Genomic DNA, 13,641 nt, shown 5'->3' with positions numbered 1-13,641 from the left:
GAATAGCTCTCTGGTCTCAGTCTCTCTCCGGTTAAAAGTAAAAAAAATATTTGAGAGACCAGGCAGTGGTGCACCTGGGTAAGCGCTCATGCTGCAGTGCTCAAGGACCTGGGTTCAAGCCCCTGGTCCCCACCTGTGGGGGGAGGGGGGTCTCTATGAGTGGTGAAGCAGGGCTGCAAGTGTCTCTCTGTCTCTCTCCCTCTCTACTTCTCCATTCTCAATTTCTGTCTGTCTCTATCCAATCATAAATAAAAATAACAAAAAGGGAGTCAGGCGGTAGCACAGTGGGTTAGGTGCAGGTGGCGCAAAGCGCAAGGACCGGCCTAAGGATCCCAGTTCGAGCCCCCGGCTCCCCACCTGCAGGGGAGTCGCTTCACAGGCGGTGAAGCAGGTCTGCAGGTGTCTGTCTTTCTCTCCGCCTCTCTGTCTTCCCCTCCTCTCTCCATTTCTCTTTGTCCTATCCAACAATGACGACATTGGCAACAACAATAATAACTACAACAATAAAACAACAGGGGCAACAAAAGGGAAAATAAATAAATAAATATAAAAATTATAAATAAAAGAACCTGGGCTTCTCTGACCTGAGATTTTTTTTTTTTTCCTCCAGGGTTATTGCTGGGCTCGGTGCCTGCACCATGAATCCACTGCTCCTGGAGGCCATTTTTCCCCCTTTTGTTGCCCTAGTTGTTGCAGCCTCGTTGCGGTTATTATTGCCATTATTGACGTTGCTTTGTTGTTGGATAGGACAGAGAGAAATGGAGAGAGGAGGGGAAGGCAGAGAGGGGGAGAGAAAGACAGACACCTGCAGACCTGCTTCACCGCCCGTGAAGCGACGCCCCTGCAGGTGGGGAGCCGGGGGCTCGAACCGGGATCCTTACGCCGGTCCCTGTGCTTTGCGCCACGTGCGCTTAACCCACTGCGCCACCGCCCGACTCCCCTGACCTGAGATTTTAATTAACTAATTAATTAACGTATTTATTCAGGAGCACCCAGGAGCACCCTACCCTTATGCAGCACCTCCCAGGAGCACCTGTAATAAGGTCGCGGGGGACGGCAGGCCCAGAGCCAGGGGTGGGTGGGAAAGTGGGGTGGGGGCTGACGGCAGAGAAAGCTGTCCTGGAAAATGCACTGTAGACAGAGTGCCACAGGCCGTGGGGGTGCTGTGGAGGCACGTGGAGGGATGGGCATGGAGATTCAGCCGGATGGACGTTGGGGTGGTGAGTGGTACCTGCCCTGCTGGCCGCCACTGCATCTCAGACCGGGAATAAGCTTGTGGTATCCACCTGCAGCTGCCGCCTTGAGCTCACAGGCCAGAGCCCGGCCGTCCCTGCTCAGCGTCTGCAGACCCTCACACAGCACGCTGGTCTCCATTGTCGCGTCACGGCGTGTTGTCTTCCCGAAGCGGGGTGGTGTCAGCGGTCTCGGAGGACGAGGAGGGGCTGCAGTGGCCAGAGTCCATGGCACCCCCTCCCTCCACCGTCTGAGGCAGGCTGGGCACAGTCTTCCCGGCCTCCATGGTGGCACCTTTTGCTGAATGCAGATGAGTGTGCGCCTGGACAAGACTCCCGGCTACGGGCCCACATGGGCGTGCTGCCACCTCAGGCCCACGCCAGGAGTCCTGCGGTCCCAAGTGGCACCAGGGGCTCCCCCGATGGCAAAGTATGTGTGCTATCAGGTGAGCTGTTCCCCCCGCTCTACCCCACCCCCAAAGTGGGATATCAGTCAAGCCGGCATGGCTGCCAGACCCCCACACACCAAGGGGCACAAGCTGCGTCAGAGGCAGAGACCCCTCCAGCCCCCAGAGCCGGCACCCACCCCAACCCCACCTGGACTTTCAGGCTGGGGGCAGACGTCTCTGCAGTGCCGGCCCTGTGACATTCACCGTGGCAGCCCAGGGCAGCAGTGCAGCCACAGCTGTGCAGCCTCAAGTGGTCTGTTGCCTAGAGTCACAGAGAGCAAGGCAAGCATTTAAAATGGACCACACGTCCTCCACGGGAAAGATGTATACTCAGATGTCAGTACACGTAAACACACTCTGGGAAATACACAACGGGAATTGACACTGATGTAGCCGTGTACAAGGAGCCCAGATAGGTAGAGGAGGGTGGGGAGCTGGGTGGCGGCACAGCAGGTTAAGCGCACATGGTACTAAGTGCAAGAACCCAAGCAAGGGTACGGGTTCGAGCCTCCAGCTCCCCACCTGCATGGGGGAAGCTTCTCAAGTGGTGAAGCAGGTCTGCAGGTGTCTATCCTTTCATCTCCCTCTCTATCTCCCCTCCTCTCTCAATTTCTCTGTCCTATCCAATAAAATGGAAAAAAATGGCCTCCAGGAGCAGTGGATGCATAGTGCTGATACCAAGCCCCCGTGGTAACCCTGAGGCAAAAGGGGGGGAGGGTGATAGTGACGCTAGCTAAGTCAATTAGGGACACGGATGGCTAGCCAGGATGCACAGACAGCTGATAGATGAGTGGCTAGACGACAGATGGACTGATGACCTGAAGCCCTAATTCCACCCACCAGAACCCTGCCCTGCACTCTGAAGGCCCAATGGAGCCCTCTGTGGCCCGCCGTGTCCTGTGGCCTGCTGTGTCCTGACATGACCCTCTGTGGCCCGCTGTGTCCTGTGGCCCACCGTGTCCTGTGGCCTGCCGTGTCCTGACATGACCCTCTGCGGCCTGCCAGCTGCTTCCTTTGCTCATGGCACTGGCGCCCCTCCGACCTCAGACTAGACTGAGACTCTGTCTCAGACAGAGACAGATGCAGAGTTCTCTGCCCCTTGCGGAATGTTGGGAGTTCACTTCTCAAGCTCCTCTCGGTCCTGAATATTAAAATGGTCTCTTGCACTCAGCCGGGCCCAGCTAGCACGGAACAGAGCTCCAGCCTCGGGCCCCTCCAGCTCCAGGCCGCTCACCCAGAGCCTTTGCACTGAAATTCCCGCAGCCTCCCCTCAAGGCCTGGATGTTTGCTGGGGGCACAGCCTCAGGGAGGGGCTGGTGAGCCCGTCCCTCTCTCAGCCCCTCCCTGGTCTAGCTACCTTCTCTTTCACCCAGTTCCCTACCACATGCGTTTCTCTCACTCACAAAAGCTGTGGACAGTCAGTGACCGCCTAGGAGGCCAGACTCAGTGTTCCTGAGGACTAGCTGAGTGACTCCTGCAGCTCTGGGTCAGGGAGAGAGCCAGCTGGGCCTCGGAGATGGGGAGCAGGGCCTGAGGGGACAGTCTCTGCTACCTGTGACCATGTGGGAAGTCAGGTCTCATCCGGCATTCAAAAGGAATTAGAGGGCTGGGGAGACAGCACAGGGGCTCTGCAAACAACTCTCCTGCCTGAGGCTCTGAGGTCCCAGGTTCAGTCCCCAGCACCACCATCAGCCAGAGCTCAGCAGGGCTCTGGGAAATTAATAGACAAATGGAAAAAAACAAGCCTTACTCTCTTCCTCTTCCTGCTCTTCCCTCCTTTAAGGCTTTCAACGAGGGACACCAGAGCCCTGCTCAGCTCTGGCTGCTGATGGTGCTGGGGACTGAACCTGGAGCACAGAGCCTTAGGCAGGAGGGTCTTTTATTTATTAACTTACTTATTTGTGGATAGAGACAGAGATAAATTGAGAAGGAAGGGAATGGTGGGAAGATGCCTGTGACACTGCTTCACTGCTCGTGAATGTTCCCTCCTGTGGGTGGGAGCCGGGGCTTGAACCAGGACCTTGCACATAGTAATGTGTGCACTCTACTACGTCCAGGTGTGCCACCACCCAGCCCCCCTTCTCTCTCCCCCGTCTCTCTCTCTCTTTTTTTTTGCCACCAGGGTTATACTGGGACTTGATACCTGCACAATGTACCCACTGCCACTGCTCCTAGCAGCCACTTTTTCATCCTCTTTTCTATTTTTTAAATCTTTATTTATTTATTGGATGGAGACAGCCAGAAATCAAGAGGGAAGGGGGGATAGAGAGAGACACACACACACACACACACACACACAGAGAGAGAGACACCTGCAACACTGCTTCACCACTTGCAAAGCTTTCCCCCTGCAGGTGGGGATCAGGAGCTCAAACCTAGGTCCTTGCACATTTTAACAAGTGTGCTCAACCAGGTGCGCCACCACCCTGCCCCTCCCCATTCTATTTTTTATTTGATAGACCAGAGAGAAATCGGGGGAGCGGAGAGAAAGACACCTGCTGCCCTGTTTCATCACTCGCAAAGTTTTCTCCTGCAGTGGAGAGTAGGCAGCTCAAACTGCCTGGTGCGTCTGTCTTCTCTTTAATTTCCCTCCCTCCCTTTCTTCCATTGTCATTTGCACGACCACTAGGATGTCCCCCAACCCTAAGAAACTGAATGTCACACCAACACTGCCAGGGCTGTCATGGAAGGTCACTACACAGCCGGGTGACCTTGGAAGCGGCAGGGACAGCCAGCCTGCCACAGGTCCAGCGCTGAGGGCTGGCGGGAGAGGGTGGGAGGCGGTGGTTCCAGCGGCAGGTGGCAAGGCTACCCCGGGGCGACCAGGGCCCAGTGCCTCCTCGCCCCTTCTCTCTACCTACTAGTGAGGAGGACAGGAGAGAAAGAACCAGATAGCATTCTGTCCATGTGCTGCCAGGGATCGAACTTGGGGCATCCTGCCTGAGAGTCCAGTGCTTTATCCACTGTGCCACCTTCCGGACCACCCTCCACCCTCTCCATTTCACTTTTATTTTACTTTATTATTTATTAAGCAGAGACAGAAAGAAATCAAGAGGGAATTGGGGAGATAGGGAAAGCCAGGGCCAGGGAGAAAGCGTAATGGTCATGCAAACACCTCTTCTGCCTGAGGTCCTGAGGTCCCAGCTTCAGCCCCAGTACCTCCATCAGTCAGAGCTCAGCGGGGCTCTGCTCTCTATCTCTCTGTACTTTTAAAAATAAACAGGGGGGCTGGGCGATAGTGCAGGGGTTAAGTGCACATGGTGTAAAACGCAAAGACCAGCGTAAGGATCCCAGCGTAAGGACCCACCTGCAAGGGGGTCGCTTACAAGCGGTGAAGCAGGTCTGCAGGTGTCTTGTCTTTCTCTCCCTCTCTGTCTTCTCCTCTCTTGATTTCTCTCTGTCCTATCCAACAACAACAGCTATAACAACAATAACAATTACAACAACAAGGGTAACAAAATGGTGCTGGCACAGATTCCCAGCAAAAACCCTGGAGGCAATAAATAAATAAATAAATAAATAAAGTGTTTGGAAAAAAGGAGGGGACAGACAGAATGAGAAACACTTGGAGCACGGACTCACCACTCACAAAGCTTTTCCCTTACACGTGGGGACCAGACCTTGAACCCGGGTCCTTGCACACTGTAACGTGCACATTGTAACAGGTGTACCATCACTTGTCCACTACATTTCACTTAAAAAATGGGGGGGGGGTTGTCCAGGGAAATAGCACAATGGTTATACAAAAATGCTTTCCTGCCTGAGGCTCCAAAGTCCCAGGTTCAATCCCCAGCACCACCACTAGCCACAGCTGAGCAGGGTCCCTCTCTCTAAAATAATATACATGTATGTATACTAAAAAATAAATATTTGGGGCCAGGTAGTGGAGCATCTGGTTAAGCAAACATGACAATGTGCAAGGACCAGAGTTCAAGCCCTGCTCACCACCTGCAGGGACAACACTTCATGAGTGGTGAAGCATGTGTCTGTCTCTCTCCCTCTCTTATCTCCCCTCTTAATTTCTGGCTGTCTGTATCCAGTAAATAAATAAAGGTAATAAAAATAATTTAAAATATTTTAAAATAAATATTTGTTGGAAAGTATTTGTTAATGAGACAGGGGGATCGGGCAGTGAGTGGCACCCAGTTCAGCACATGTTACCATGAGCAAGGACCTGGGTTCAAACCCCTGATCCCCACCTGCAGGGTGGCTCTATTCAAGTGAGCTATTTCGCTGGCCCAGTATTTATAATAATAATAATAGTAGTAGTAGTAGTAGTAGTTATTATTATTATCATTTTAAGAAAGCTGCTGGGATGGGGAGGCAGCACGATGCTTCTGCAAGAAGGCTCTCCTGTCTGAGACTCCAATGTTCCAGGTCAATCCCCAGCACCACCATAAGCCAGAGCTGAGCAGTGCTCTGGTAAAATAATAATAATGTAAAATAAAAACAGACATATATCTCTATCTACATCTGCCCCAAAGTATCAGCACTCATGTTTAGCCCCTCAGAATCACACAACAGCTAATAGAGGGTCACATTTCCTTGCGGTCTCTCTCTCTCTCTTCAACCTTTGTTTACTCACTGATTTTTAAAAAAATTCTTTTTGGGGGGATTAATGGCTTACAATCGGCAGTAAAACAACACTTTGCACACGTGTACCATTTCTGTTTTCCACCTAACAACTCAACCCCGCCAGGCCCCCGTCCCCTGCCATCATGTTCCAGGACGCGAACCTCCCCCAGCCCAGAGTCCTCCACTTCGGGGCCGTGCGCCAATACTGTTTGCTTTTATTGATGGGATGAGACAGAGAAGTCGACAGGGGAGGGGGAGAGAATTGCCCGCAGCCCTGCTTCACCAGTTTGAAACTTTTTCTGTAAGTGGGGACCAGGGGCTTGAACCCCGTCCTTGCACATGGTAGCCTGCGCAACCGGGTGGCCACTGGGGAGACTTGGGCGGGGGCGGGCCCAGCGGCAAAGGGAGGGGTCGGCTGGGGGGGCCTGGACAGGAGGGGCCGGGGGAGGTGGGTGCTGGGGGAGGTGGGTGCTGGGGGCGGGGGAGGTGGGTGCTGGGGCTGTGGGAGGTGGGTGCTGGAGGCGGGGAAGGTGGGTGCTGGGGGCGGGGGAGGTGGGTGCTGGAGGCGGGGAGGTGGGTGCTGGGGGAGGTGGGTGCTGGGGGAGGTGGGTGCTGGGGGTGGGGGAAGTGGGTGCTGGAGGCGGGGAAGGTGGGTGCTGGGGGAGGTGGGTGCTGGGGGAGGTGGGTGCTGGGGGCGGGGGAGGTGGGTGCTGGGGGCGGGGAAGGTGGGTGCTGGGGGAGGTGGGTGCTGGGGGAGGTGGGTGCTGGGGGTGGGGGAGGTGGGTGCTGGGGGAGGTGGGTGCTGGGGGCGGGGGAGGTGGGTGCTGGGGGAGGTGGGTGCTGGGGGAGGTGGGTGCTGGGGGAGGTGGGTGCTGGGGGCGGGGGAGGTGGGTGCTGGGGGCGGGGGAGGTGGGTGCTGGGGGAGGTGGGTGCTGGGGGCGGGCCGGGTGGAAGCTGGGGCGCTGGTGGGGCGCGGGGTCCCCTGGTTCTCGCGGGCTTTGTGCGGCCCCGCCCCCTCCCCTCTCCCCCCTCCCCCCCGCCGAGTCCTGGGGCGCGCCGGCCCTCAGCGCATGCGCACAGGGAGCCCGCCGGGCCGGCGCACGTGGCCCCGAGCGTGCGCGCGCCCGGCCTCCCGCGTGCAAGGCCGCCGCCGGGTGCGGCCGCGAGAGCCGGGCGCCGTGCACGCGCACGCCGGGCCACGTGGGCGACGTGCGGCGTGGCCCCGCCCCTGCGTCCGCGCGCGCCGGCGTCGCTGCGTCTCGGGGCATTTGAATTGCGCTTCCGCCATCTTTCCAGCCCTCAGTCCCGCGGGCCGCAGACGCTTCAGGAAGGTGCTGGCGGCGGGTCCGGGCGGCGGGCGGCGGGCGGCGGGCGGCGGGCGGCGGGGCGCGGGACGCGGGTCCGGGCGGCGGGGCGCGGGGTCCGGGGCGGGGGCGCGGGCGGGGGCGGCGCTCGGGCCCGGGTTCGAGGCCGTTGCCCGCCGCCTTTGTGCGCGGCCGCCACGTGCCGGTCTCCGCAGGTGCAGCATGGCGGCGCAGGGGGAACCGCAGGTCCAGTTCAAGGTGGGTTTGGCGGCGGCGGCGCCCGGGGGCGGGGGGGCGCGCGGGGCCTTTGTCCGCTCACGGCGCCCCGCCCGCAGCTCGTCCTGGTCGGCGACGGCGGCACCGGCAAGACCACGTTCGTCAAGCGCCACCTGACCGGCGAGTTCGAGAAGAAGTATGTCGGTACGTCGGCGGGCGGGGGCCGGAGGACCGGCCATGGGGGCCGCGAGATGGACGCGGCCAGGGCGCGCGGACGGGGCCGGAAGGACCGGGGATGGACAGGACCGGGGATGGGGCGCGTGGACAGGACCGGAAGGACCGGGGGACCGGGAGATGGACGGGACCGGATGGACCGGGGGACCGGGAGATGGACGGGACCGGAAGGACCGGGGGACCGGGAGATGGACGGGACCGGATGGACCGGGGGACCGGGAGATGGACGGGACCGGATGGACCGGGGGACCGGGAGATGGACGGGACCGGAAGGACCGGGGGATCGGGAGATGGACGGGACCGGAAGGACCGGGGGACCGGGAGATGGACGGGACCGGATGGACCGGGGGACCGGGAGATGGACGGGACCGGATGGACCGGGGGACCGGGAGATGGACGGGACCGGAAGGACCGGGGGATCGGGAGATGGACGGGACCGGAAGGACCGGGGGATCGGGAGATGGACGGGACCGGATGGACCGGGGGACCGGGAGATGGACGGGACCGGATGGACCGGGGGACCGGGAGATGGACGGGACCGGAAGGACCGGGGGACCGGGAGATGGACGGGACCGGATGGACCGGGGACCGGGAGATGGACGGGACGGGGATGGGGCGCGTGGACGGGACCGGGAGATGGACGCGACCGGAAGGACTGGGGGACCGGGGATGGGGCGCGCGGACGGGGCGGAAGGACCGCAGGCTCACGGCCGCTCCCCCGCAGCCACCCTGGGCGTGGAGGTGCACCCCCTCGTGTTCCACACCAACCGGGGGCCCATCAAGTTCAACGTGTGGGACACGGCCGGGCAGGAGAAGTTCGGGGGCCTGAGGGACGGCTACTACATCCAAGGTGCGGCCGGGGACGCGGGACCGAGGGGGCCGGGCGGGAGGCAGGGGAGAGCCGGGCCGGGTGCTCTGCACGGTGGCTTCCCTCACAGCCCAGTGTGCCATCATCATGTTCGACGTGACATCGAGAGTCACCTACAAGAACGTGCCCAACTGGCACAGAGACCTGGTGCGAGTGTGTGAGAACATCCCTATCGTGCTGTGTGGCAACAAGGTGGACATCAAGGACAGGAAAGTCAAGGCAAAGTCCATCGTCTTCCACCGGAAGAAGAATCTCCAGGTACCGGGAGCTTGGCCGCGTCCGGGTCTGCGTGTGTCTGACTGAGGGGCCGGCAGTCTCCCGTGCATTGCGGTGAGTAACAGTGGATGGCTGTCTTTCCCTCACACAGTACTACGACATTTCTGCTAAAAGCAACTACAACTTTGAGAAGCCCTTCCTCTGGCTGGCGAGGAAACTGATCGGAGACCCTAACCTGGAGTTCGTCGCCATGCCCGCCCTGGCGCCCCCGGAGGTGGTCATGGACCCGGCTTTGGCGGCACAGTATGAGCGCGACTTGGAGGTGAGACGGGGCCCTCAGCGGCTGGGGTCCTGAGGTCCTGACGGGTCGGTCGGATGGCGAGCGTTAAACCTCGGTCTCCTCTCAGGTCGCTCAGACGACTGCTCTCCCGGACGAGGACGACGACCTGTGAGGAGAGCAAGCTGGAGCCCAGCGTCAGAAGTCTAGTTTTATAGGCAACTGTCCTGTGACGTCGGTGGTGCAGCGTGTTTGCCACTTTATTATGTAGCTAAGCAGAACCTGTGCTTAACCTTTGGGATGCTGGAGATGGATGGGCTTCGAGTGAATGTGGCAGTTAAATCCTTTGTTTTGGGACCGCATACTTAGCTGTTTTGGAATACAGTTGTTCCCTCCCTGAGTTTCAGATCTGAGACTGCTCTAGTCACATCACAGTACTCAGTGGTGAGATCTTGTTTGTTATGTCATTCCCGTTCCTTTTCGTTTAGAATCAGAATAAAGTTGTATTTCAAATATCTAAGCAAGTGAACTCATCCCTTGTCTACTAATAACCACTAATAGGGCAAAGTGTCGCTACTTAAGTCTTTTGCTGCGGGACGGTTTGTAGTTCACTATGCTAAGTCCACTTGACATTTGAGATGGAAAAGACGTAGGTCCACAGTCTTGTGCTTGGGAAGCTGTGTTAAGAGGTGAGTTGTCGGCGTGCGTAAGCTAAGATGTCTGCTCCGCCTGCCTCCTAGGCGGTGTCACCTAGGAAGGACTTGTTCAGGATTGATATGGCCTGTCAGTGAAAATGGTATGTGTTAGACCGTTCAAGTACGCATTATGAGCGTTCGGCTTTTATTGTATAGTAGTTGCGCTTTAGAACTTGTTGAAGTCCTGGGGAACCACACAGATGACAGTGGACCCTAAACAAGGAATGGCGCCTTTTAAGTTCACTTGTTTAATAAAAGGTGACATTCTAAGGAGATGGTATGTGTCTACTCGCTGCTTGCAAAAAACAAAAAAAAAAACACTGTTCTTTCTCCCTCAGTTTCACTGTGCCAAAAAGCACAGCTTTTGCAATATTGGGCTAAGATTCACCTCAGGTAAACCAAGAGCTAGTGCAGTGGCTAAAGCACTTGGCATCACATGTGCCCCAGGAGAGCTGCTCTGGTTCTCAGATGTGAGGGGCCTCCTTCATGGGAGTCCAAAACTACCTTGCGAATCTGGATTAGGACCTCTAGAAAAGGCTTAGTGGAAGCAGCACAGTTTTGACATTTTATTTCTGAGGGCGTTTTTTGTTTGGAGAGAAAGAACCAGATATCACTCTGGTACATGTGCTGCCGGGGATCGAACTCGGGACTTTATGGTTGAGAATTCAATGCTTTATCCACTGTGCCACCTCCTGGACCACTTCTGAGGGCTTTTTTTTTTTTTGAGCAGCGCAAGAACAAGTAATACTGAAAAGTGGATTGTGACTCATTGACGGGAAGAAACATTATTAGACTGACCTTCACCTTTGTGTTGTTTACACATTTTAGAAGGAATCCGCTTTGTCTAAGGAATGATTCCGACATTAAACTGTAGTGATGAATCCTGAACTGGACGCTATCTTACGTAATTAACCACTAAAGCTCATTGTACCAACTTCGAGAGACCTTGGGTAGGAAGGGGTAGCTCATTTGGACCTTGAGAGCTTGTTTGAGTTCTGGGAGGGGCGCACATGGAGCGGTGAGAGAGGAAAGGGACGCCCGCCTAGCCAGCCAGATCAGCAGAATCAACCCTGGCGGTCACTGGGGTGACAGATGTCACAGCCAGGTCGCCCTCACATCCAAGGGGTAGCTTCGAATAAAACGCAGTCAGGATCGCGGGGGTGCAGTGGTGTCGAGAGAAATGCAGCTTCAGTAGCTGTATGTGTCCCGCTATGTTTGAGAACTGGATTTTGTCTGAAATGGGAAGTTTCTTCCCATAACTTGAGTCCTCTCACGCTTTTAAAGGGAGACTTACATGTAACCTTATGTATGACAGGTGTTCCGAAGTCAAATGTAAGTTACATTTTGGAGTTTAACTTCATCATTTGTTCAGTATGCTGTGGGAGGGCACTTACATTGAAGAAAATTTGAAAACATCCGCTTCTACTTTGCTGGACTTTATGAATCTCTGGTATTTGCTGTGGGAAGCATGGTTCCCGTCAGGGATCTGGTCCTAGCCTACACAAATGGACACTGCCTTGTTACTGCAAGCTAGTAAGTACACTTCTATTTTTTCTTTATTATAGAATGAGGAAGGTGCGGAGAGGCAGAGTCCTGCTCAGCTCTGGCTTGTGTGGGGTTTCGGAGCCTCAGGCATGGAAGTCCTGTTACCTGCCTCTTGTCCAGTTTGTTCACAAAGTCAGTAAAAAGACCTGGTGGTGATGCACCTGGCCAAATGTACACATTGGTGTGCAAGGTCCTGGGTTCAAGCCCCCAATCTCCACCTTCGGGTGGTGAAAGCGTGAGGCTGCTGTAGACCCAGTCCAGGTGCTCACTGCCAACTAGCTAGCTGCTGGCATCGGCCAGATTCACAGCTCAGCCTGCCTAGGCTGTGACCTGAGCTTCCCGGCTCGCCCTCAGTTGGCCGCTTTTTACGTGCCCTGAGGAAGGCACTGAGCACAGCCTGACTTGCAGTTCTTTGTTTTCTTCACACTTTAGTAACCCAGTGATCACTCTTGAACATTGTTTTTGTTTGAGAAAAGTGGTCTCCCACGTTCATACATACTTGACAGAATTGTTGCATAGACTTGAGGGCTGTCTCAAATTTGTTTTCCGTTTTGCTGACACAGAATTGAGGGGAGAGAAACACCTACAGCCCTGCTCCACCACTTACGAAGCAGGTCATAGTAACATGTGCCCTACTGGGTACACGGCCCTCCTGTTGTGGGTCTGCAGGTGTCTGTCTGCCTCTATTTTCCTCTCGATTTCTCTGTCCTATACAATACAAATAGGAAAAACTGGCCACTGGGAGTGGTGGGTTCATAGTGCTAGCTGAGCCCCAGCAACAATCCTGGTTGCAAATAGAAGTAAGAATATATATAATTTTAACTTGAGTGGGCCAGGACAAGCTGCTGGACATAGTGGATAGTGTTGGACTCCCCCCCCCCCCCCCCCCCCCGTTACTGCATCATCGGTGCCTGCATCATGAATCCACCGCTCCTGGAGGCCATTTTTTCTCCCTTTTTGTTGCCCTTGTAGCCTCGTGGTTATTATTATTGCCATTGTTGATGTTGTTTGTTGTTGGATAGAACAGAGAGAAATGGAGAAGAGGGGGAGAGACAGCCACCTGCAGACCTGCTTCACCGCCTGTAAAGCGACTCCCCTGCAGGTGGGGAGCCGGGGGCTCAAACCGGGATCCTTACGCCGATCCCTGCGCTTTGCGCCACGTGCGCTTAACACACTGCGCCTCCGCCTGACCCCCCAGTGTTGGATTCTTAAACCTAGGGTCTTGAGTTCAAACCCCACCCAGCAGCACCAGTATCAGTGGTGTCTGGTTCTCATGTATAGATAATTTTTAAAAGTTTTTTGTAATGTTTATTTCCTTTTGTTGCCCTTGTTTTATTGTTGAAGTTATTATCGTTATTATTGATGTCGCTGTTGGCTAGGACAGAGAAATGGAGAGGAGGAGACGGGGAGAGAAAGACAGACACCTGCAGACCTGCTTCACCGCCTGTGAAGCGACTCCCCTGCAGGTGGGGAACTAGGGGCTCGAACCGGGATCTTTATTACTCCAGTCCTTGCGCTTTGCTGCGCTTAATTCACTGCGCTACCACCCGACTCCCACACATACAATTTTAACTGGCATATCTGGCCTACTTCGTCCTAGTAGATGTCAAGCCATAGTCATTTCTAGGAAGCGCTTGTTGATATTTACATCCCGGCACCTTGGTGAATACACAAGTACGAATGTGGCTGCCAGAAGCACAGTAGGTCTGCCGGTGGCTCGCCGAGTCTGTTGTGTTCTCAGAGGAGACATGTAAGCTCTCACCCGAGGAAGGCTCACAGTGTGTCCTGCTCCACTGTGGAGCTTAGAAAGATTGATGTCGGGGTTGGGGAGAAGGGCAGGGCTAAACGGCCCAAAAGGGGGGAGGGGTTGTGCTCCCACTAAAACGTGTTACCATGCACAAGGATCTGGGTTCAAGCCCCTGCTCTGCACCAGCAAGGGAGGCTTCACAAATGGTCTCTCCCTCTCTATCCCAAAATTCACAAATAAAACGTTTGTGAAAACTGTCAATCGAAATCACAAAGCCCACGCA

The 13,641-nt window shown here is 55.9% G+C and overlaps 1 protein-coding gene across 1 annotated transcript; it reads left to right on the top strand.

The window, feature by feature from the left end:
- Window positions 1–7,483: 7,483 nt before the first annotated feature.
- On the top strand, window positions 7,484–9,891 carry RAN (RAN, member RAS oncogene family). The gene is made up of 7 exons (XM_060192785.1): window positions 7,484–7,587; window positions 7,776–7,818; window positions 7,896–7,980; window positions 8,735–8,860; window positions 8,949–9,136; window positions 9,246–9,416; window positions 9,502–9,891. Exons 2-7 carry the CDS (start codon window positions 7,783–7,785, stop codon window positions 9,544–9,546), a joined length of 651 nt encoding a protein of 216 aa, XP_060048768.1. The 5' UTR covers window positions 7,484–7,587; window positions 7,776–7,782; the 3' UTR covers window positions 9,547–9,891.
- The last annotated feature ends 3,750 nt before the right edge of the window (window positions 9,892–13,641 follow it).

The sequence above is a fragment of the Erinaceus europaeus genome, chromosome 6 (genome assembly GCF_950295315.1).
Source record: "Erinaceus europaeus chromosome 6, mEriEur2.1, whole genome shotgun sequence".
NCBI lineage: Eukaryota > Metazoa > Chordata > Mammalia > Eulipotyphla > Erinaceidae > Erinaceus > Erinaceus europaeus.
The sequence above is the reverse complement of the archived record's forward strand: the minus strand, read 5'-3'. Positions and strand labels throughout refer to the sequence as shown.